Source organism: Aulostomus chinensis, chromosome 5 (assembly GCF_037954235.1).
Source record: "Aulostomus chinensis isolate RoL2024-O1b breed Wild chromosome 5, RoL_Achi_v1.0, whole genome shotgun sequence".
Classification (NCBI taxonomy): domain Eukaryota; kingdom Metazoa; phylum Chordata; class Actinopteri; order Syngnathiformes; family Aulostomidae; genus Aulostomus; species Aulostomus chinensis.
In genome coordinates, this window is record NC_141324.1 from 13,654,896 (window position 1) to 13,679,137 (window position 24,242).

General features: G+C 41.9%; 1 protein-coding gene across 2 annotated transcripts; it reads left to right on the forward strand.

Moving 5' to 3' along the window:
• Nucleotides 1-436: 436 nt before the first annotated feature.
• wls (Wnt ligand secretion mediator) lies at nucleotides 437-23,236 on the forward strand. 2 transcript variants are annotated; one of them, XM_086203310.1, is made up of 12 exons: nucleotides 437-676; nucleotides 6,534-6,800; nucleotides 12,454-12,578; nucleotides 12,837-12,998; nucleotides 13,197-13,333; nucleotides 16,879-17,047; nucleotides 19,097-19,194; nucleotides 19,660-19,723; nucleotides 20,678-20,821; nucleotides 20,910-20,993; nucleotides 21,108-21,276; nucleotides 22,295-23,236. In XM_086203310.1, exons 1-12 carry the CDS (start codon nucleotides 571-573, stop codon nucleotides 22,399-22,401), a joined length of 1,632 nt encoding a protein of 543 aa, XP_086059436.1. In that variant the 5' UTR covers nucleotides 437-570; the 3' UTR covers nucleotides 22,402-23,236. The 2 variants fall into 2 exon arrangements, with proteins under 2 accessions (XP_086059436.1, XP_086059435.1); XM_086203309.1 differs by having other exon boundaries at nucleotides 438-676; nucleotides 22,292-23,236.
• Nucleotides 23,237-24,242: the final 1,006 nt, after the last annotated feature.

Consider the following 24,242-nt stretch of genomic DNA (forward strand, 5'->3'; position numbering starts at 1 on the left):
AAATAGCAAAAAAAAATGACAAGGTCACTTTAGAGGTGTGCTTGTTTTTTGCAGCGCAGATTCAAAATTGTGCATAAATTTAAGGTAATTAAACACAGTTTTATACGTGTTGTGCTGTTTCATTTTTTTTAAAGTAACAATTAAATGACACATTCATCACATCTATTTCGGTTTTTGAATGTCAATGTGATGACTGCTACTGAACATTAAACCGGAGCAGGGACCACAGACACCGTCCTTTAAATAGTACACAACAGAGGCGCTATTCCAGGCATCCACTGACACGGTAACCTGCATTACCAGCCTCTATTGCAATGCGGTGGCGCTCCACACATCTTTCCCCGGTCTGGTGTTGGCTGCACGGGGATAAAGCTGAGTGCTATTCGGTCATGTGATCCATGCCCCCCCCCCCCCCCCCTCTCCTCTCCCTCTTCCTCCTTCGAAGTTGAAAGGCAGGAGCAGAGCGGCGGAGGGGGCCCAGCTTGCCTTCACTGTGGCCGTGGATGCAGCGTCTCTTTCCTACCACATTGTTGTTGTTTGCTCGCTCCGTCTGATTTTATTTATTCCACCATGGCGGGGGCTATTATTGAGAATATGAGCACCAAAAAGTTGGTGATAGTGGGGGTTATTCTGCTTTTGTTCCAGGCGTTTGCCTTCATGGTCGGCGGTCTAATTGGTAAGTTTTTTTCTCCTTCATTATGCCTCACTTTTATCATCTTTCAAGCTAACGCTAGGCTGCCCTCCTGAGCGCGCGCGTGCCTCCTCTCAAGTGTTAGCTTCTCTAAACGGTTTGAAACTCAAAGTTTTGAGTTAAGGCAGCTTCATCTGTGCCTCCACACCAGCGTTAATAATTGTTTTACACAACAGAAAAGACGGCAAGATACCTCTACTTCCTATGTTGACCCTCTTGGGCTTGACCGAGTTGTACGCAAACAATGAGGCGCTTTGAAACACTTGGAGAAGTGCACCTCCGCTAAATCACTGCTTTGTATCAAGGTGTTCCTTCGCTGGTTGCTATCACCGCTGGCTTTACTCGTTTGGGTTGAAATAACGCATAATATCGTACTTTTAGCGAAATCTCAATTATCCACCACAACGCTTGTCTGAAATACACCAATGTTATTTTCACTTCTTTGATCCAAACTCGCCCGTTCTCCCCTCCTTCATTCCTCACCCCTCCTCCCACATACGTCTGTCTGCTGTAGGGCCCCAGGCAGCATCTCTACCTTCCTTTCACTCCTTCCTCTCCCCCCTGTGTATACCCCCCTCTTCTCCCTAAATCCCCATTGCCTTGCAGGCAGTGCAGTCATGTTTCCTTCTCCTCCTTCCATCTTTTTTCGAATTTTAGCTGCAATCACACACACACACACACACACACACACACACACACACACACTCACACACACACACACACAGCTGTCAAAGTTACATTGTGCCTTGAGGACTGCATTACATTTGCTGTCAAATTTCTTCAAATCCACCCACACATACACATGCGCAGCAGCGACACACACTCATACACATACTTTATAGCCTACGTGAGAGATCTTTCTTACATGTTTTTAATCTGGGAACAGTCCTCAGCTCTCTGTGTCCCTGCTGTCTCACTGATAAATTAGCCCGTTTGGTTCATTCCTGGCTGAGACGGTTTTAATGAAGCAAGATTCTTTTGTGTTTGCTCGGTGGCCGGGGGCAGCGGGGGTAATTGAGTAGAAAGGGTTTGTTCTCCCCTTGTTTTCCGACAAACCCAGGAACACGGCATGGGGTCAGTGGGCTGAGGGGACGGCCATTATTGTGGACACACTGTGATGAAGACTGGAGGAGACGCTGTGCTGTTGGGCTCTCGGGGGACCTAGATAATTGAACTCCCAAGAGGTTCCAGAGAACTGGATTTTAATGCAGTGTATGTGTGTACTTTATACAGCTGTTAGTCCAGCGATGCTTCTTTGTCTTGAAGACACCCATGGTTACGTTTTATGACGTTTTATGTGTGGAGTGTAACTAAGAGTGTCCAAACTGTTGTTGGTGTCTGCCCCTCAGCTTTCTATGTATGTATGACATCATTCGATGTGAAGGCAACTTTATTTGTACTGAGACTTACTAACAGCTTTTATAGATTTTGCTTGCCTATGGTTTTCTTTCAAGTTCCAGTAAGTACACTTCCAGTAAAAGTTTGGACACACCCTTTCATTCAGTGTTTTTTTTTCTTCTTTATTTTCACTACTTTCTGCAAGATGTTTGGAATTATGTTGCAAAGATTTTTTTTAAATCGCTGTAAATCCGTTTTATATTTTGGCTTCCTCAAAGTAGCCACCCTTTGCTTTGTTGACAGCGCTGCAAACCCTTGGTCTTCTCTCTATGAGCTTCATGATGACGTCCCCTGAAGTGGGTTTCACCTCACAGGTTCGCCTTGTCAGGGTTCATTTGTGGAATTTCTTGCCTTCTTAATGGGGTTGGGACCATCGGTTGTGTTGTGCAGAAGTCAGGTTGGTACACAGCTGACAGCCCTATCTGACAACTGTTTGGTTCTTGCCATAACATGAATTCTATCAGCTAAGTAAAAGAGAAACGACAGTCCATCATTACTTGAAGAAATGGAGGTCAGCCAGCCCAAAAACTTTGAATGTGTCCCCAAATTCAGCCGCAAAAATCATCAAGCACAACGATGAAACGGACTCATGTGAGGAAAGGAAGACTAAGAGTCTCCTCTGCTGCTGAGGATCACTTCATCCGAGTCACCAGCTTCAGAAATTGCAAGATAACAGCACCTCAGATTGGAGCCCAGATAAATGCCATACGGAGTTCTAGCAGCAGACACATCTCTACATCAACTGTTCAGAGGAGACTGCGCCAATCAAGCCTTTATGGTCGAGTAGCTGCTAAGAAACCACGACTAAGGAAGAGCAACAAGCAGAAACGATTTGGTCTGATGAGTCCAAATTTTAGATCTTTGTCTCCACCCGCCGTGTCTTTGTGCAATGCAGAATAGGTGAACGGATGGTCTCTACATGCATGGTTCCCGCCGTGAAGCATGGAGGAGGAGGTGTGATGGTGTGGGGGTGCTTTGCTGGTGACACTGTTGGAGATTTATTCAAAATTGAAGGCACACTGAGCCAGCATGGCTCCCACAGCATCCTGCAGCGACATGCCTTCCCATCCGCTTTACGTTTTGTTGGACCATCATCGAGTTTCAACACAACGACCCCAAACGCACCTCCAGGCTGTGTAAGGGCTATTGGACCAAGAAGGGGAGTGAGGGAGCACTGCACCAGATGACCTGGCCTCCGTAGTCACCTGACCTAAACCCAGTTGAGATGGTTTGGGATGAGATGGACCGCAGAGTGAAGGCAAAAGGGCAAACAAGAGCTCAGCATCTCTGGGAACTCCTTCAAGACTGTTGGAAAACCATTTCAGGTGATGACCATCATGAAGCTCATGGAGAGAATGCCAAGAGTGTGTAAAACAGTAATCAAAGCAGAGGGTGGCTGTTACGAGGAATCAAAAATATAAAACATGCTTTGAGTTATTTCACACTTTGTTTACTACATAATTCCATATGTGTTCATTCATAATGCCTTCAGAGAGAATCTACAATGTAAATAGTCTTGAAAATAAAGAGAAACCTATAGATGAGAAGATGTGTCCTAACTTTTGACAGGCAGTGTATATCATTTGAATTTTGAAAGTAAAGAGAACACAAATATTTACCACTTTACGTGGTGTTTCGGCTTGCTAGAAGCACACTGAAGATGATCATTACAGCTCTGAGTCGTCTCAAAAGTATTGCTGTTCTTCCTCATGAGCTGAATCTGAAAATCTAGGCTTTGATGTTAACCCCATGAGTCAGTACTTCACCTTTGGCAGTGATTACAGCTTAGAGTCTTCTTGGATACGTCACCACAGCTTGGCACGGACCAGACTGCAGTCTTTGTCCTGCTCGTTCTTGTGAAGCTGCTGGAGGACTTTCTTGATGGGTCCACAATCCTGTTGAAACTAAACTTCAAGGAGCTTTTGGTGTCATTGCGGTGTGTTAGTTTTCTGTCTGTTCGCAGGATTATGCAAAGACTACCAGGCTGATTCTCATGAAACACCGTGGAGGGAGAGCATAGGCCACTTTTTAAAAAAATTAATACTGTGAGACAGGGAATTGAACTCCTTAAGAAGATATATTGGTGACAGATGCCGATGGGTTTCAGGCCCTGTTCACACCTGGTATTAACATCCATCCTAATGTGATCTGATCACAAGTTGTCAGCTCTGCCAAGTGTGTTCACACTTGGCTTCAACGTGGGTCTCCACGTATGTCTCCTGTGGTCAGATCTCACCTCCCCGTGTTTGCAAATGAACACCTTCATTACATCGTTTTGCATTGTTTTTATTCAGCAACCTTATCACTTTATTGACTTAGACTGTCAATGATATTGTTAATACTAAAGGAAATTCCTTATTGTTTCTGATAATGTCTGCAGAGAAAAAGTAAGAGATCAGCCAATAGTCGAACTCTTCAATAAGAGAGCGAACAGCTTAGCCAGTGAGACGTTTATCAGTTGGAAATTAAAAGCAGAAGACAGTGAAATCACAGATTTGCTTTTTCCTTACAAACCAACCTACTAAAGATGTTTGTTGGAGCCATAATAATATCTCTTTATGGTCTTTTTATATGATTTGGATATTGTAATAATACACAACCATTTACATGCTCAGTGGGAGTATTTATACTTAAAAAGGACATCAGCTGATAAGACAATCCTTCAATGAGGCCCAGGACACATTTTCATATCTGCTAGTCAGGCGACCACTGAACATCGTTTCATTGATCTGATCTCAGGTCGCTCTTTCACAATGCATTAAGAATGTTTGTGACCCAGTATTATGATGGACCACATGTGATCGGATTCATACCAGGTGTGCACAAGGCCTTAGCCTCTTAGCTAAAATGTCTGCCTTCTAATTGCATGCTTGTCTGTTTGAGATAAATGCTCACCGACATAACACAGGTTAAAGATATCCTCCTATAAGTTTTGTTGGCAATGTACCTGACATATTAATGCACCAGTTTTAGACACTTCCATTGCTCTTATGAGACCCTAGAGCCAAATCTTGAAAGGCCTGGTTTGAAAATGTAAAGAGCCTCAAGATATAAAATTAAAATTCAGCTGGAAGATGGCAACTTATCTCCTGACTCTAAAAGAAGATGTGAAAGAAACATCCCCCTTTTGGACTGTAGTAAGGAGCTTCCTCTATTACAAATAAAAGCCAGAGAATCACATTTTATTTTGCCATTCCATCAAGCTATTCATAAAATGTTACATTATGTGGCTGATATGATTGGCCGGCAACAGTGTTACCCAGGGATTCCACCGGGTGCGTCTGCATTGTGTTCCTACTCCTTCAGAGCTCCAGTGATCTGGAGACCTTTGCTGCAGATACGCAGGGCAAAAATGCATTTGTGGAGAGCTTCTGGGCCGATTTTTATAAATTTTATAGCGAAAACTTTTTGTCAAATTGTCTGTATTCCAGCATCACTCTAACATTGTTCATTCGGTGTTGAATTTGTTAAATAGACTGCAGCAAACACTGTCCCTGTCTACACTGCTGGCAGGAAAAAAAGGGACAGCTCCTCTTTTCACAATAGGACAAGTGTTCTTTTAAATTTGGGTTACCAGGGTTTATAAAAGCTCTGCATGTAAAAGCAGTGGAAAAATTATTTTAAATATTTAGCAGAATGCTGCATTATAGGGTTCTTAAGGGTGAACAGCTTTGCAACAGAAACCTGCTAACAAAACTGATTTTGGATCAGTTTGATTTTCAGCTAATATCGGTCCATTTGATTATGCATCTGCTCTGATACTAATCCTCAAGGCTTGTTCAAGCAAACTTTTTGGATGCTCGTGGATAAACTATAAACCCCATGCTGTCTGCTTTTTCTGAAATTAAGTTAAAATTTAAAACCAAAGTTACAAAACAGGTTCAACATGCAGGTCTTCAAAATGTTTATTCTTATTCCAGCTGTATGATGCTGTAAATGTGTTGAGATTTTTTGCCGTGAGGCTGAACCACAGCTCTCTGATTTCATCCACCTCACACCTCAACTCCAGCTTTTAAAGAAGCAGACCAGAGTATTTGTGTTGGCATGATAATAACAAAGCTTTTCCTGAGAACCACTAACATCCTGGCGAGTTGAGACTACAAACACCAGCATTTCAAGCTCATGAATCTCAATGCATAAACAGTGTAACTGATGCCTTCAGGAATTCTTCCCCCACTTCAAAGAAAAGGAGCGCCAGGCTATCAGACTTATTCTAAACAGTGTTAAAAGTGTTTGGACTGTGGCTAATGGTTACTAAGGGATTAATATCCATGCACAGTTTAATCCACAGTATCATTCAAGTTTTAGGTTATATTTTTTAAATCCAAACTTTCTTGGTGATTTATTAGTTTGAGGCAAACCTAGCCTGGCAGTACATTGAATCACTCAATATCTACCTGACATCCAGTCTTAAATCTCTGTGTCTTTGTTTCTGTCTTGCCAGCTCCTAGCCCCACCACAGCAGTCCACTACATGGCCACCAAATGTGTGGACAAGAACAAGCAGGAATCCAAGTGGTTCATGCCTTGGGGTCCTAACCAATGTGAGAAGATCAGGACTTTTGATGAGGCCTTGGCCAAGAAGATTGAAGCCAACAACATTGTGTTTGCTGTCCACATTCCTCTGCCTAACAAGGAGATGAGTCCCTGGTTCCAGTTCATGCTGGTCATCTTGCAGTTTGATATTGCCTTCAAGATGTACAACCAGATAGGTGAGAAACACAGATTTCCTTGTCACTAAAAACTGTTATTTGCCTTTGGAATTGTGAGCAATATACAATGCCTTGGAAGTTCTCACTCTGCATATGCAACATTTTCTTCACGTTTTCTTTTTTTTCTAAGAGTGTCAATATGTAGTCTTTCTTATTTCCCAGTTTCACTGTCTGCAGGCAAATATTTGCACCAATTCAAAGAGTAAGGTAGCCAATGAAACATTCACATCACTTGCATTTTAAATTTAGGTCATACAGCTTTACCAATAATGTTCAGTTGAACTGTTGTCCCGTGATCTTAGCTTAGTCTATCATGCTGAATGCTCGAGGAGCACACAAGAATGTGTAGTTTTCAGTAGATTGGATTTCTGTTGCACTGAAAGGCACCAAACAATGATGGATGTCCTCCTCCTCATTTGCTGCAGCGTCGTAGGCCCTGGGGTTGGGGTGGGGGGTTTGCAGACAGGCTCAACAAGACACTTGACAGGTGGAAAAGGGGAGGAGAGAGGTAATCTGGGTCTTTTTATCCAGCTTGTTGCCCCTGAGCAATGAGATCTCCTATTATCCATCCATGAGACCAGAAGAAAATGATTTACATGTTTGGGGTATGAGATCATCGCAGTGTTGTGGATTCCTCACCATTCCCCTCCGCTCAAAATTCAGTATATGTGAGAATAATTAGCTTGAACATTTTACATTTGAAATTCTGTGTTCAAGCTTTTCTAACAAGATCAGTGCTCAATTTGTTTGGTGGTTTTTTCTAGCAGGTAAGATTTTGTACAGACTTTCGTGTCCAGAGTTCCAGGCTCCTACACGTTTGTTTAATGACGATCTATCAATAGTTTTCCTCCTGGAATGCCTGTTCTCTTCACTTTCCTCTGATTCTTAATTGTCTTCAGTAACCTTTTTTTTTTTTTAAACAATGTATGACATGATTTTTAGAGGTATCCCGCATAGTTTTGAAATGACATAGAATTATCTCCTAACCCTGTTTCCCCCTAATCTTCGCAGAGCTCTACCCTGATCAGCCCCAACATTTAATCAACTGACAGATTTAATAAAGTATTAAACAATAGCTCTGGAATAAATCCTCCCTCAATGTCCAGTTGTTCTAAACTATTGCCAAATAAAATATTAGCCAATACAGGCTAAAGGCTAAGTGACATTAATGGTATAGAAAACTAAGTACGATTTAGACAAATGCCATTGTTTAGCTTTAATTTGGTCCAGTTTAGAGGCTAAAATGATAAAATAATTACATTTGACCTGTAGTTTGTGTTCACACGGCAACATTCACAAGCAGTCTAAAGATGTAAACGCATATCATGCCTGGTAAGTGCTCTCTCATTGGTCAGAACGGGTACCAGAAGGATTGGACTCAGAGCGAGAGAAATAAAAACATAATAGGGTCTTCGCCCAGAAGTACCTTCTGGCTCAGGCCCTAACTATTGGGTTTGAACTCCTCCACTTATGTACTACTCACGATGAAGGTAGTTCTATGTAGACAACTGTATATGGGCGCAGTGGCAAAATGGCAAGGTAAGGGTGTGGCATGATAAAAATGTCCCGTATCAACATTGGCAGATTGATGTATTAATACTTAAAAAAAATAATGTTATTAAACAAGTACCGTTCATAGTACTGGCATACATTATAACTATGAGAACACATTATATGCAGTTATCTTTTAATGTAGTGTAAATTAAGCTAACATGTTGCCTGCCATCTGCATGATAAAGGTGAAAATGGGGGGTATTTGTGAAAAGGACGTTTTGTCAATGTGCAAGAGTGCGTTAAATAACTGCACTGGTCTACTGAAGTCAGAACAAGGTCTTTGTGAGAACAATGGCATGTACCTATTAACCAAATCTGTTTGGTCAATAAAAGCTGCTGCCAGTGTCTTGATATTGCATCCTGTTGCAAGAGCTGAATTATCTCATTAGAGAAGAAATGGTCCGTGATTTAAAGCAAAATTTGAGAGCTCTTAAGATCTTTAAGCACACAGGTAGAAAAGAGCTGCACTATCACCCATTTTGTGTTCCCTGCCAGTCTTGCATGTGCATGACGTCATGGGCAGACCTACTGCTTCTCAGTATGTCAGGAGTGCTTGAATTAGAGGAAAGGGAGGAGGGGTAGGGAGATAACCGCTATCTCTAAGAAGACAGGGTTTGGTATCCTGGCGGGGTGCATGCCATTCTGACAGGATTAGAGGGGATGATGAGAGACTAACGAAAGACTGGATCACCAGCAGAGCTCAGGAAAATTTTTAATCCTCAAACAAGTGAATCCATTTTTATTGCCTAGAATGTGAAGTAGCCTTATGAGGATAATGGCATCTACACAAAAATGGAAACACACCAAATTTTTGCCACCAATTTTAATGCCTTTCATTAATACCTTGAAGATTTATTCTGTGCTCAAAACACATCTTATTTCTCTCTACATTTTCCTGATATTACTTGAAATCGCTTTTTACCGATCAGTTATTCTTTGCCAAGAAGATCTGAGCTGCCTCATAAATTGATTCCAGCAGTTGATTGGAATGTCTGACTGCTGCATCCGTGTGAATGTCTAGGGAATGCAACTCGTACAGCTGATGAGAATCTCGGGCAGACAGTTGAGAACTGCCTGAGAGAAGCTGGTTTGTGTGCTCGCCGTTCCTACAGAGGTCTTGACCTGACTGTTGTTCAGCTGATGCACATACATGATGGACTCTTGCACACGGGAAAAACATTATGTTTTCACCTCTGTTGATATGAAACGCCAAGAGTCCCCTATTCTTATCAGGTTCAGCTGTAGTAATGAGGAACAAATGCTTATAAAATATCATGACACATTGGCTCACTGTGGATGTGTGTCTACAGAGAGGTGACATGGAGAACAAAAAGTGGAGTGGTGTAATTTTGTGACCCAGCCTCTTTGGCCTTCCTTGTCCAAACAGCCATGTCACAGTGACTGTTTGCTCATCAGCATTATTAGCTTGCTGGCATTCTCAGCCTCAGTAAAAATGTGTAAAGGGGCTGTGGGTTGTTTACTGCCTGGCTGCCAGACAGACAAGTCAGTGATTCAGTCTGGACCACGGACAAGTTTTTCTGTCAGACGCTGCACACTCATTTTGATGTTTCTGAGCCATATGAAGTGCCATGAAAACAAGGGCTTGTAGAGAATCCTGAATACTCTGGATGACACGGCATCAGGCTTCAGTGTTTCTACATGCATACAATTGTCTGACAATTTTTAACCCATTCATAGAATACAATTTATGTCATGTTGTACTGCATCATTCACTGATTGTTTTGTGGTGATGTAAGGCAGACTACCATGATTGTGCTGCTGGTTTACAGTACCATTTGACAAATTAAAGTCAAAGTTCGCATGAGGTATTACCCTGAGAACTGAGAAACCACTGCTGCTTTTGACACACATTTCTCTTTATACATATCAGCACTGCCTAGCTTGTCATTGGTTCAATTAAAGTGATCCATAGGAACATGGAAAGGCCCTAAAGCTCACATAAACATCCATATCTATCAAGCTGAGAGTAATGAAATGACAGTATTATTGTTTTCCGATATTTTACTGGCCAAATACACAGATGTGTAAATTTGGGCTATAAGAGCGCATGCTATGTCAAGGCCTGCCAGTGGCCTTGAACAGTCTTTAAGCTCGCCTCCAAAAGTTGATGACTTCTCGTAATAATGCCATTCATTCCACCAAATGCCATCAAAATTTGTTTTAGAGATATCCTGCTAACAAACAAACATGCTCACATGACTTCCTTGGCAAAGGTAACAATAATATTTCTGTATTATTCATCCACTCCATAACACGCAGAGCATCAGAATATGGCTCTTTCAGTTTTTAAAACACTAAAGCAGCTACCATTCCTTTTGAACTTTTATGGAGTCATGTCAGTTTAATACTGATGCATCTGTATGACTGACCTACACAATTGCAGCAGATTGACCTTTCCTGTGTGACGCTCCATTTAGGAGCACTATACAGGCTTGGGTTGATTTTTTTTTTTTTTCTTTTCCCCCAGAGAATATGAAAATTACTGAACAACAGAAGCTCTGTTGTTACTTTTAGTCTTCCATTACATATAATGTAAAAACACTGAATTCTGCAAGCTAAACATGTTGCATCATTCCTTCTATTACTTCGACAAAAACACATGTTCTCTAAGCACCCTGGGCCTGGCAGACCAAGGTTTTTATCAGGAGTTGTTGACCCTTGAGGCCAGTGGGGCTGCTAAAGTCAGCACAAACTGAAAGTTCGTATTGGCTGCTTTGACACATGTATAACCTTAGGCAGACCTGCATTGACAGATTTTAGATAATTTAAAATGCTTTGGGTCAAAATAAAATAAGTCAAACTTAGATCCAGAAATAATTTGGTTAGCTCTTTCGGAAGTGAAAAAAATAAAGGCGGCTCATCTGTCAAAATTTTTAGAAATTCTTGCCGCAGTGAAGGAAGGAGTTCTTCAACTATATGAGAAATAAAAACAAGGCCATTCCTCCCTAGATCTTGTGTGTGTAACAATGTTTCTACCAGAGAAGAGCTTTGCTCTTATTAACCACTCCACCCAACTGCCCCAACCCACCCCGGCACCAAGCACCCATTGGCTGGACTCCAGCAATAACACAGCTGTTGAGGAGGCTTAGTTTCTGTGGCGATGGCTGCTGGACTGGAGTGGAATGTTTGCATGGAGTGAGCTGACATTCAAGGGCGTCTAGCTGGACCAATGGCAGACTGAAGGGCATTATAGAGACAATCGGCTGCCAGGTCTCATCTGGTTCCCCTACCCCTTCCTCTAGTGTTTTCTCCCTTCCTCGCAGCTCAGGCCACTGGGTTTCTTTCTCTTCATTCCAACATGTTTCATAACGGCACAAGAGGCACTCTGGAGGGCTGGAGGAGAGAACACTTGGCTTTGTAATGTGATCTGAAGATGCAGTTTTAATAGCTTGGCTTAGGATCCTTTTGTCAAATTCACTGGGCTGGGCTGCCCAAGGGTGGCTCAAGGTCTTGTTGAAGTTATGTCAAGTAGGAAGTAACCTAGATTTGAGCCACCAGGGAGAGCACTCTGAATCACTGATTATCTGTACAAGCAGATGAATAACCTTACTCATCTGTCTCATTCCTGGTAACAGGACCGCATATTATTTATATAGTTTTTAGGTAAAATGACTAAGACCAGTTGAAAATGCAGGACTGTTCTACCAACCATCTGAAGACATTGTATCCAGCTACAGTCTTGAACAGACAGATTATTGATTCAGTTTTCACATTGCTTTCTGAGCATGTAACACTCTAAATACCTTAGTAAATAAAAACTTTTGAAACGTAAAGGAGCAGTATATTTACAGTTGGGGTTGGGTTTGTCCCTAGTTCTCTTGGAAAGTCAAAAGGCCACTGCTGTCACTCATCAGGAGTTAATTTCAACCCGTCACAGAGACAGTTGCAGGCAGCATTGAAGAAAATTAAAAATGAAAATAATTACATTGGACGGTTTTCTGAATCATGATTTCTTGAAATCACTTGAGGATGTATTCATTTGTGATACATGCAAGATCTCTAACAATGGATTACTAATAACGGTCTGACAAATGGTTGTATTGATCCAAAAGTGACTTGTGGGGGTTCTTGTTTTCAGAGGATGGGGCGATGGTGTCTGTGGACGTGGGTCTGGCTTACAGAGATGATACACTCAGTGAGTGGACGGAGATGGCTCACTCGTTAGAACAGAGGAAGCTCAACTGCAACTTTACTACTACCAAGGTATGTATATCATATAAATTGTGCCATAGCTGTTGCATATGATTTGCAGCGTTAAAAAGTTGTTTGTTTGTTTGTTTTTTTTATTTCATAGTGAGAGCTAGAAATATTTGCAAGTAGGATATCACCACTACATATCAGTGCTGGTTTAGGACCAGCAACACATACAAGGTTTAGCTTGGAAGACAGTTTATAATTAATGCTTTCATATGGCTGCTCAGATTCATGTGTTTAACTAGACACTACATGCGTGTTCTCCAGACCTGGGAGAATGAGGGCCGTTACTATGAGTGCGACCTGCTGCCCTTCATGGAGGTTGGCAGCGTTGCCCATAAGTACTATCTCCTCAACATCCGCCTGCCTGTAAATGACCGCAAGAAGATGAATGTGGGGATTGGTGAGATCAAGGACATTCGTCTGGTTGTAAGTGCCCTTAATGTATCTTGGAGCTTACCTGTACACTTCAGGTGTGACAGTGACAGTTAGTCAAAGTTCCATAATTCACCAGGTAATCGTGAAATGTCAATATATAAGGTACATTTTACATTATGTTGGTGATTTGCACTTGTTTTCATTAAAAAAAACAGATGACATGTTGTTGACATTGGTATTTTGTGATAGGGCATCCATCAGAATGGAGGATTCACCAAAGTTTGGTTTGCCATGAAGACCTTCCTCACGCCCAGCATCCTCATCATAATGATCTGGTACTGGAGACGCATCACCCTCATGAGCAGACCCCCTGTGCTACTGGAGAAGTAAGGCTGCTGTTTCATTCGCATTGTCGTGTAGCTGTGCTGTGTCCATGCATATCATCCTTCATGATTCTGGCTGATGTGAACATGCCTCAAAGAACCAGAGCATTGGTAGCCACTGAGCCTGTGCATCAGGATGTCTACAGGGCGAAGGCATGCACAGTATTAACTATGGATGAAATGTACAAGTAGGTCATGCTAACGGAGTCCCCGAAAGGTCACTGAGATCAGTCAGTGTTGTTCATCAGTTGTATGAGAAGAAATCACATTACTTAAACTGCATCAAACAATCAGTAAGGTCCTGTAAGCAAACAAATAAAAGCCTAGAATACAGCCTCATACAGCTGTGTTACCAGCAGTGTACCAGTCCAGTGAGTATTGCTTAAGGCTCACCAGTGTACTGTAAATTGCTACATCTCTTTTCTCTCCAAATGCATATGTGACTCTCTTTTTTTTTTCTCTACTTTCTGTGAGCTAATTAAACATGTTGAAGAATCTGAAACAATTGATTTGCTATTTAGTTTGAGTTCAAGGAATCTGTCCTGCAAAAAAAGGACCCCCCCCCCCCCCCCCCATTTTCAGTCAAACTTATTAAGATGCATTTCAGAAAGAGCCCACAGTGAGAGATGCAAATTTGGGAAAGTCTGCCTCAAGCACATCATTTGAATGCCATGCTGAAGCCATGCTCAGAGCCTAGAGTTTGTCTAACCCCCTGCTGTGCTGGGAAGACAGATCAGTGCGAGGCAGTGTTCTGTGCCACAGAAAGTGCCTGGTGAAGCGTGAAACACGTTACAAAATCTGCAAGCTAGCGCTCTACCAACACATGCTGCACACACACATTTAGGACATACACACCAGCTCAAAGAGTCTCTCTCCTTCCCTCCATCTTTTCCGGCTCAAGGCTCTTATTCCCAGATGACCCGCAGCCTCTCAGAAGTACCCTATTTGTGAACAGTGGAAGACTTTTTTTTTTTCATGCTATAAAAGCTTCCCCGTCATGCTAGCCCACAGAGGTCCATGAGTGGTAAACCTCAGACTTTCTCTAAACTTAAAGGATAGGTGTGAGGGTAATCTTTTCAATGTGGTCCAATTTATAAAATGAATTAATAACTCTGTTCTAACACTTAAACAATCATCTTCATTTTCCAATGTTGTCTACGCTTTCTCATTTTATTGTACTATGAAAAATGATCTAAATATGTATATCATATACCAAGAAACCGAAGACACTATTAACGACCGTCTACCCCACACAGGGATTCGGTGTAGAAATGACCATGTATTACTCTGCTTGTTTACGCGGAACCAAACATAGCTGGTGTGATGCCGTTGCAGTGTGTAAATGTATACAGCATCCCTGTGTGCTACAACACATGGGCAAAGTGTAAACTCAACCATGTTGCACATTGGCTGTCCCTTTCTCACAGACATCGATTCTGGGATGTTTTTACCCCTTCTGCTGGGTCAGAGGCACAATGACCCGTTCCTTCATTTACAGTCTATGTACTTTTATACCGACAATCTAGTGCTACAGTGCAATAGTGCTCCAACCTTGTAAGGTCTAAGATCTGTAAGGATTCCCACTTGCCCCTTATGTGCAAGGTGCTTTTGTGTGATAACACAATAACGGGACATTTCTTGCCATCAGAGGGTGGTATGGTCCTCTTTTTCCTGAACTACTTTCATTACAAAGCACTTCATTTTTTTGCAAGTTCTCGCATGCACACACACTACAGCCTCAGCTCTCCTGCCTGTTGGATTTACTCAGGACACATTCCTTGCATACCATTCAAGTGTGGTTTCACTCTGTTCGCTCCATAAAACATCACTGACAAGCTGCCTGGAATGGTATAATTTAGAACCTGTATTGCATTACTTCTATTACGTTGCAAAAATGTTTCCACCATCAGTGCACCTTTTTATTTATGGCATTTTTTCCCCTGATGTGTCCCATCTAGGGGTTGCCACAACATAAATGCAGCCACAGAGATGGATTGCTGAATTTAAAGACAGTTGAGTTAATTAAAACTTTAGAGATTAAATAGATGGAACTGTAACTTAAAGGAAGGCAACTTCAAAAATGGTGATAAATTTAAACTTGATGGATAACTAATTCGGGGGCACGGTGGCGCAGTGGTTAGCACTGTTGCCTCACAGCAAGAAGGTTCCCTGTTCGAGTCCCGGCTCCAGCACGGGATCTTTCTGTGTGGAGTCTCCATGTTCTCCCTGTTCCTGTGTGGGTTCTCTCTGGTACTCCCCGGCTCCAGCACAGGATCTTTCTGTGTGGAGTCTCCATGTTCTCCCTGTTCCTGTGTGGGTTCTCTCTGGTACTCCAGCTTCCTCCCACAGTCCAAAGACATCAAGAGGGGACGAGGCTGATTGATACTCTAAATTGACTGTAGGTGTGACTGTGAGTGTGAATGGTTGTCTGTCTCTATGTGTTGGCCCTGCAATGGACTGGTGACCTGTCCAGGGTGAACGCCGCCTCTCGCCCAAAAGCCACTGGGATAGGCTCCAGCCTCCCATGACCAGGAACAGGATAAGCAGTAGAAAATGGATGGATAACTCATTCAGAACATCAAATTTCAATTACTGAAACAGATAGGAGAAAACAGGTCTCACTAAATTGGGCAACCCACCAATTTTAAAATGTTGGTGGTCGGGAGAAGAGTGCTCTGTGGCCATCTTGTTCCCTTCTTATTGTGAACCCTCATCTGAAGGGGCCTTTCTTACCAGTCTTCCTCTTTGCAGAAGACAGCTATTTGCATACATGCACTCAAATGTCATGCATACAAACTGATCAAAAGAAGCACATACATTTTCAAGTTAAATAGACTGCAGTTGTTGTACTCCCTCTATCACTCTTTCTCTTGTACTCAGTAGCTCTGGTTTGCCCTCTTCTCTATTTATGATCATCCTTTAATCTGCTGGTGTCATGTTGAGACCTGTTAAGACACTGGGATGACAAACTCTATTCCCTCTTTTTGTAAGCTGATTTCTCTTTTTTTTTCCCCTTTTTTTTTTCTCAAAATGAGTTGAGTGCAAAACATTTTTGTTCAGAATGATTGCTTAGTTTCCAGCCGCTACCTTAACATACAGGAAAAGTAGTATAATTGATGTGAGGTGTGAATAAGTATAAGCACCAACAACATGAATGATATACTGTAGATAAAAGGCTAAATAGTCAAAAAATACATATGATCTTTACTCATTTCATTAAAAATGGCAGCATTTTAAAATAAAATGTGCATCTTGAAATTAGGTGAATCAGTATTATTAGGCTCTTCGATCATTTTTGTTATTTTTGGTGCCTACAGTTCAGATCTGGCATCACAATCACTGTGCTCTCACTGCATATGAAATGTGTAATTAAACCCATAAACATTCATAGTTGATGATTCCTCAAATGCCTATTATTATAATGATATCCTAAAATTCTGAAAACTCCTAAAATCCTAAACTGTCAGCTTTTATCGACAACTTTTGGATATGACATAGGCAATGAAAAATGAATATCAGAATTTTCAAAAACATTTCTGCTCCTGCAGGGTAATCTTTGCTCTGGGCATCTCGATGACCTTCATCAACATCCCAGTGGAATGGTTCTCTATTGGTTTCAACTGGACTTGGATGCTGCTTTTTGGAGACATCAGGCAGGGCATCTTCTACTCCATGTTGCTGTCCTTCTGGATCATCTTCTGTGGGGAGCACCTCATGGTAGTGTACATGGCGCCATTTAACTTGTTTGTAAATGTTTGGCATGTGGTTTTTTTTTGGCTACAGAGTTGCCTGCTTGCTGCTCTCTCACCTACAGCAGTTAGTTATTGTGCTGGACCCAAAACACCTTAGAAACACTTTATCTAATGAGACAGGTTCCCTGGACAGCATCACCCTGGCCCCCAGGACTACCGTAAGGAATCTTCAGAGTTCTCTTTGATCAGGATCTTTCATTTAACTCCCACATTAGGCGATTCTCTAGGACTGCTTTCTTTCATTACGTAACATTGCTGAGATCAGGCATATCCTGTCTCAAAAGATGAAGAAAAACTAGTCCATGCTTTTGTCACTTCCAGGCTGGATTACTGCACTTCCCTCCTATCAGGCTGGACTAATAAATCCCCAAAGACTCTCCAGCTGGTCCAAAACCCTGCTGCTTGTGTATTGACTAGAACTGGTAGAAGAAACCATGTCTCTCCTGTACTGGCTTCTCTGCACTGGCTCCCTGTCAAATTTAGAATCGAATTTTAAAATTCTCCTTCTAACTTACAAAGCCCTCAACAATCAGGCACCTTCATATTTGACAAAGCTCATAGTCCTCTATTATCCAGCTAGAACCCTTCGCTCCCAGGATGCAGGGTTACTGGTGGTTCCTAGAGTTTCTAAAAGTAGAATGGGAGCCAGAGCCTTCAGCTATCAGGCTCCCCTCCTGTGGAACCGTCTCCCAGTTTTGGTCCAGGATGCAGACACCCTCTCGACCTTCAAGAGCAGACTAAAGACCTTCCTTTTTGATCAGGCTTATAGTCAGGACTGCTTAGGCTGGCCCTTAGATATGCTGCTATAGGCTTAGGCTGCTGGGGGATCTCCCATGGTGCACTGGGCTTCTCTCTCTTCCTCTCTTTCCTCTCTGTCCTCCTATATTTGTCATCCATAAATCTTACTCATACGTATTACAAACTCGTCTTCTTCTCTGGAGCCTTCAGTCTCCCCTCATCCCAGATCCTGGTGCTGCTGGAGGAGGCTGCAGACCTGAAGAGGCTCAAGCTGCCACCTGTAGCTCCACCTGCTCATGTCCCTGTCTGTCCATCAGTCTCTTCCCTTTCTCTCCCTCTTTATCTCTGTCCCTCTCTTTCCTTCTGTCTTCCTCCATTATCTGTCTTTGTCTCTGCTCCTGCTCTCTTTCCCTCCAACAGGTCAAAGCAGAAGGCCGTCCCCACTGATCCTGGATCTGCTGGACGTTCCTCCCTGTTAAAAGGAAGGTTTTTGTCGTTGCTGTTGCAGGATGTGCTGCTGATGGACAATTGTTGGGTGTAAATTCATTGAAGGAGTGTGGAACTGGACCTGCTCTACTTGTGAAGAGTCATGAGAGAACTTTTGTTGTGATTTGGCGCTTTTCAAATCAAATTGACTTGACTTAAAGGCCTTTCAAAGCCTTTCACAGCCAATCTCGGAATATTTATTAAAAAGTTAACTCACGTCTATGAGAAACAATTTTGTGCTTGCTTGAATGATTGCGCCAGTGTCTGTGCATCTTCCTCTCCCCATTCCCATCCAATGTAATATTATTAGGTACCGTTTTCAATTATGTGAAGTAGCATTACTATTGATTATGCACTCTTTCTGGCTTGTGGTTTTAAACAGCTTGTTAATAACGAATCATTTAACAATGGTCACAAAATTGGAATTTTGCCATGGAATCCTGTGTCAATGTTAAACATCAGTGTACGTCAGTGTATTCTGTAAACTAATAAGGGCTCTACGCTTAGGCTGATGACTTAGCAGTAGTTGCCTGTCATTTGCATTTCTGCTTCATCATACACTTTTGGTCTTTTCTGAGGGTCGGGCTTTAAGATGAGTGTTATAGCTGTGCAGCTCTGCTTCAACCTCAGAATTCCTGATGCTCTTTTGGATATAAATCTAGATTTATTCTGGCTGATTACCTCCATAGAAACACTTGTATCAGTTCATCCAAGGTTTTTTCCATTTTGTGCTGTTGTAATGAATGAAATATAAACTGTCTTGAAGTCTATTTTTGTCCTTCTCTCTCAGGACCAGACAGAGAGAAACCGTTTCTCAGTGTACTGGAAGCAAGTTGGACCCATCGTTTTTGGGTCCTTCTGTCTGTTTATCTTTGACATGTGTGAGAGGTGAGATTGATTTGTTTTCTTCACTCTTTAAAAGAATGGAATTACCTTTTGAAGTGGTACAATTTAATATGCAGTACAGAGACATTATATTATGATTTTACATATGTATTTATGGGGTGGCATGGAGGTGCAGTGGTTAGCGCTGTCTCCTGGCACGGGGTCTTTCTGTGTGGAGGCTGATTGATACTCTAAATTGACCGTAGGTGTGACTGTGAGAGTGAATGGTTGTCTGTCTGTATGTGTTGGCCCTGTGATGGACTGGTGACCTGTCCAGGGTGAACCCCACCTCTCACCTGAAGGCTGCTGGGATAGGCTCCAGCCCCCCCACGACCCTTAACAGGATAAGTGGAAGAAGATGGATGGATATTTTTTTATGTGAAATGCCTTTGTGTGTATTTATTCTTCCATTTATCATGAAATGCTGTTACAAGCTCAATAGAAGCAACGTTTTCTTTTTTTCCCCAGAGGTGTCCAGCTGACGAACCCCTTCTACAGCATCTGGGCCTCGGATGTAGGAACGGAGCTGGCTGTATCCTTTTTGAAATAATCGTCTCGACCAGGAGTTTTAAAAGAGAGAAGGATGGATCCATCTGTCACTAAACAGCTAGTTTGGCCAAATAATTATACATTTATCCAACTGGCTGTCTCTATTAAAACACCCAGTATTAAAATGAAACCTGTATCTGAACACAGACTTAAACAATCTAATCTTAGTTTCACGTTCACGTGGTATCCTCAGTGTATGGTCCTAATCCTTGTTGAGATTGGATTACTGTTTTCCAGAGCATATAGATAAGGTAAAAATATGAGAAAAGCAACCAGTACAGGTGAATGCACACCAGAGCCACACAGTTGATAGTTTCGCGACTGACGAATTAAATGGAGGCAATGAAGAAAAGAGAAAATGAGGAAGAAAAGCTGGAGGATGAGTGTCCATGGCTGCATCTCAGCATGAACTGAAACTTGATCTCCAGACTAATAAGATGAGAAATAATTCAGTAATGCCATATGCGAGCGTTTGCTCAGGTCTGGTGATGATGAGTTCATGTGTGTTTGTTTCTCTGCCCACCAGGTTGAGCCATGTAAGGTTCACACTTACAAAAGAGTGCTAAAATCGTCCCTTTTCCCCTTCCCTCTTCTCTTGGAATGTCTTCAGAAAGAAAAGCTTGCTGCGTGTTCTCGACTCTCAGCATTTTAAAGACATTTGGCACAGTGTCTATAACCAGGGTCATCAAATCTTTATAAGCCCTGCTCACAAGTTTCTGCTGCTCCTTCAACTGCTGTGAATGATTTATAGAAGTTACATAAATAACAAGCATTTAGCCGCATCTTCATTCGTTTACATTCACATTGAAGTGCAGTGCTTATAATTATGTCAATTTAAATTTGTAAAACTCCTAATGTCTATTACCTTTTCTATCTCTCGTCATTTGAAAATTTGTTTGTATTTATTTGGTAATTTGCTTAACTTGAATTTGTTCAGATGGCATTCATAATTGTGGCAGGTATCTGCGCCTGCCTCTACTTCCTCTTCCTCTGCTTCATGGTGTTTCAAGTGTTCCGCAACATCAGCGGCAAGAGGAGCTCACTGCCTGCCATGTCCAAGGCCAGACGCCTGCACTATGAGGTGTGTGTGGAGTCATTGGTCACTCTCGTGTTTGTATCTTTTAGTTGTTAATTAACATTCCAACCACAACTCCTCCACCTCCTGCCAGGGTCTGATTTTCAGGTTCAAATTCCTCATGCTGGTCACGTTGACCTGCGCTGCCATGACTGTCATCTTCTTCATCATCAGTCAGGTGAGTCTTGTTATAAATGTTGCAGCAGGAGCAGTTATAGTCCCTGTCACTCTTAGTCTGTTGTACCTCTGCAGTAGGACTCAAAACTTGCCTTGTTATCTTGTATGCGACCAGGTGAACGAGGGTCACTGGCACTGGGGAGGCCATACAGTGCAGGTGAACAGCGCCTTCTTCACTGGCATCTATGGCATGTGGAACCTGTATGTGTTTGCCATCATGTTCCTCTACGCTCCCTCTCACAAACGATATGGAGACGAGCAGTCAAGTGGTCAATGCATCACTGGTAATTACTCATTTCTACCATCTTAGGAAAGACATTCTCCTGTTTGGTAGTGACATTGAGCACTGGACAAACAGACGTAACAAATCCTGTCTAACACAAACTGTTCCAAGCATGATTTTGATAATCAGTTTTACAGCATATTGAGTTTTTTTTTTTTTTTTAATCTTCTAAGACCCTGTGGTCTCTGGTGTGATTCACACGTTTTGAAATCCTGATTTGCGCAGGTAAGAAAATGTGACGGGTTTCTAAACGAGTCTCGCCATTTTGAAAGGACACAGAGCCACAATAAATAATGGCTCCAACTTTTAGACGACACTGTGCTGTATCCTGACGCTCGTATTAATATGCTGATGGAGCAGTGATTGTTTTGTTTTGGTCCTCATAGGTCTTTTTTTTTATTTAAGTATTGTCCTTTTCCAAGAATATAATGTATAAAAATAATCAACAGTATAGAATGTAGTATAACCAAACCAATAATTATGTATATTTTAATTACTTTACTCAAGTTTTCCCCCTTATATCTAATTTCCATTTGAGCTGAATAATACTTTTTTTATTGGTTGATATTGGCTGATTATTTGTAAATCAAACAGGGATATTGTATTTCCACTCAGTTGGTTTCTTTTTTACTTACCTAAATTACATTGGGCTGCCAGTAGCTCTCCTCTCAGTCTGATGAAAAGTGTAAGTCTGTCTTTAGCTGTAAAGCGGGTTGTGGGGGTGATGGAGACAGACACTGATTCCCAGGTGAAAGAAGGGGGGATTCTAATGGTTTCCCAGGCATTCTTCCAAATGGAAAGGTAGGGAACAGTGTGGGTGGGGGGGGGAGTAATGAAAGCCCCCTGACGTCAGAGGGTCTGAAGTTCTGGAAGCGTTCCCTAAGCTGTGTCAACCAATCCAACATAAGAGGACTCTCCGTGTGATTTACATTATCAGCTCCTCCCTTCGGTTCACGGTCAGATGAAAGCATTTCTACGACTGAAACATGGATGAAGTGTCATGTCTATCTGTTCAGGAGACGCTGGAGCAAACAGTGGAGAGGACATCCAGCTGACCACCACCATCACCCATGTTGATGGTCCCACAGAGATCTACAAGATGACTGGCAAAGAGGCCCATGAGTAGACCCGAGACCTACTGTTCCAATGATCCCCTCCCTCACTTATGTAGCCTGTCGGGCGTCTTTCCACCTTGCAAACCTGAAAAGGCGTCAACAGTCCACTTTGCATGAACTTTCCAGTCAGCCTCCTCCCAGCACCAAATCTTCAACTCTGGTTTGTTTTCGTGCCACCTTGTCCCTCCAGTCCCCGTTGTATCTCTGAGTGTTGAATATTATCAACAGTTTATCAGTCCTTTTCATTTCATCGTGGATTTTTTTTTTTTTTATTTAACATTTCATACTTTAGGTACGCTTGTGTTTGTAAACATTGCACAAGACATCTGTCACCAAGTCAGATATGTGAAAGCTGCTCTCCAGATTCAAGCCTAAAGGAAATCATTTCTCACAAGTCGCATTTTGCAGCAGTTTTACTCTTTTTGTGGTATAACTGATGTGACCTTTTTTTAACTGTCAGTTGAGAACTTTTCATAAAGACAGATAGAGAGATTTTCTGGATGCAGTAACCCACTGCCTTAGAAAGCCTTAGAACTGTCACAAATACATACTCTTCCTTAGAAAGTACATCATGTGACACACTGTTAGTCTTTTAAATGGTGGAGTTTTTTTTATATATATATCATTGGGGAAAATATTAAGACCACATATCCACATAGGGAAATGCATATCGTACGTTCATTCAGTGTCAATATCTATTTTTTATAAAGTGCTTATTTTCATCTTCAGAAGGAATATATGCATCAAGCTCTATCATTGTTAACAGGGTTTTTAATTTGACTGTAGCCTATTACATATTTTTGATTTTGCTTTTTATTCTAATTTAAATAAAACATTTTTTCCTAATACTTTTGTGGTTTCATTGAAAATGTTTGTGTGTTGCACCTCATTTTTAGGTATTTTAACTACCTCAGTGAGAACATACTACATAACGTGTGTGTGTGTATGTATATATGTATGTGTGTGTGTATATAGATATAGATATAGATAGATATAGATATAGATATATATAAAATAAATATTATTAGCGGTAACATACAGTATATTGTGCTGTACATGTGAGTACTAACATACAGTATACTGACATAAATTGGACTGAATATGCAGAGGGAGCACTGACATGCAGTACACTGAGTATGTGGAGTTCTAACATACAGTATAAGTAGGGAGAGAGCGCCTCTGCAAGGCTTACAGCAGACCGACAATCCTGTTTTGCTTTTCTTACATCTGTCAAGTTAGCCAATATGGAACAGGAAGTTGCGCTGTCTGTGCGTATGTATAGTTAAATAGAAATATTCACAGTGAAGCGTTAAGAGGCCTGCAGATTCTATCAATTAATCATTTCCTTGTTTCTTATGTACTTTGAAATGGAAAAACTAATGTGAACGGTTAGCACTGTGGCCTCACAGCAAGAAGGTTACGGGTTCGAGTCCCGGCTCCATCACAGGATCTTTCTGTGTGAGTCTCCATGTTCTCCCTGCTCCTGTGTGGGTTCTCTCTGGTACTCCAGCTTCCTCCCACAGTCCAAAGACATCAAGAGGGGACGAGGCTGATCGATACTCTAAATTGACCGTAGGTGTGACTGTGAGTGTGAATGGTTGTTTGTCTATATGTGTTGGCCCTGTGATGGATTGAGTGAACGCCGCCTCTCACCAGTAGACGCTGGGATAGGCTTCACCCCCCCCCCCCCGCGACCCTTAATAGAAAGGAATAAGTGGAGGACACGATGAGTGAGTGAGGAGTGAGAGTGAGTAATATGAACTGTGCTGGTGTCAATGATACTCCATTGTACTGCAAGAGAGCTGCCACAGTGCTTTACAATTTACAGCTCATGATTTTAGGTTTTGTTTAA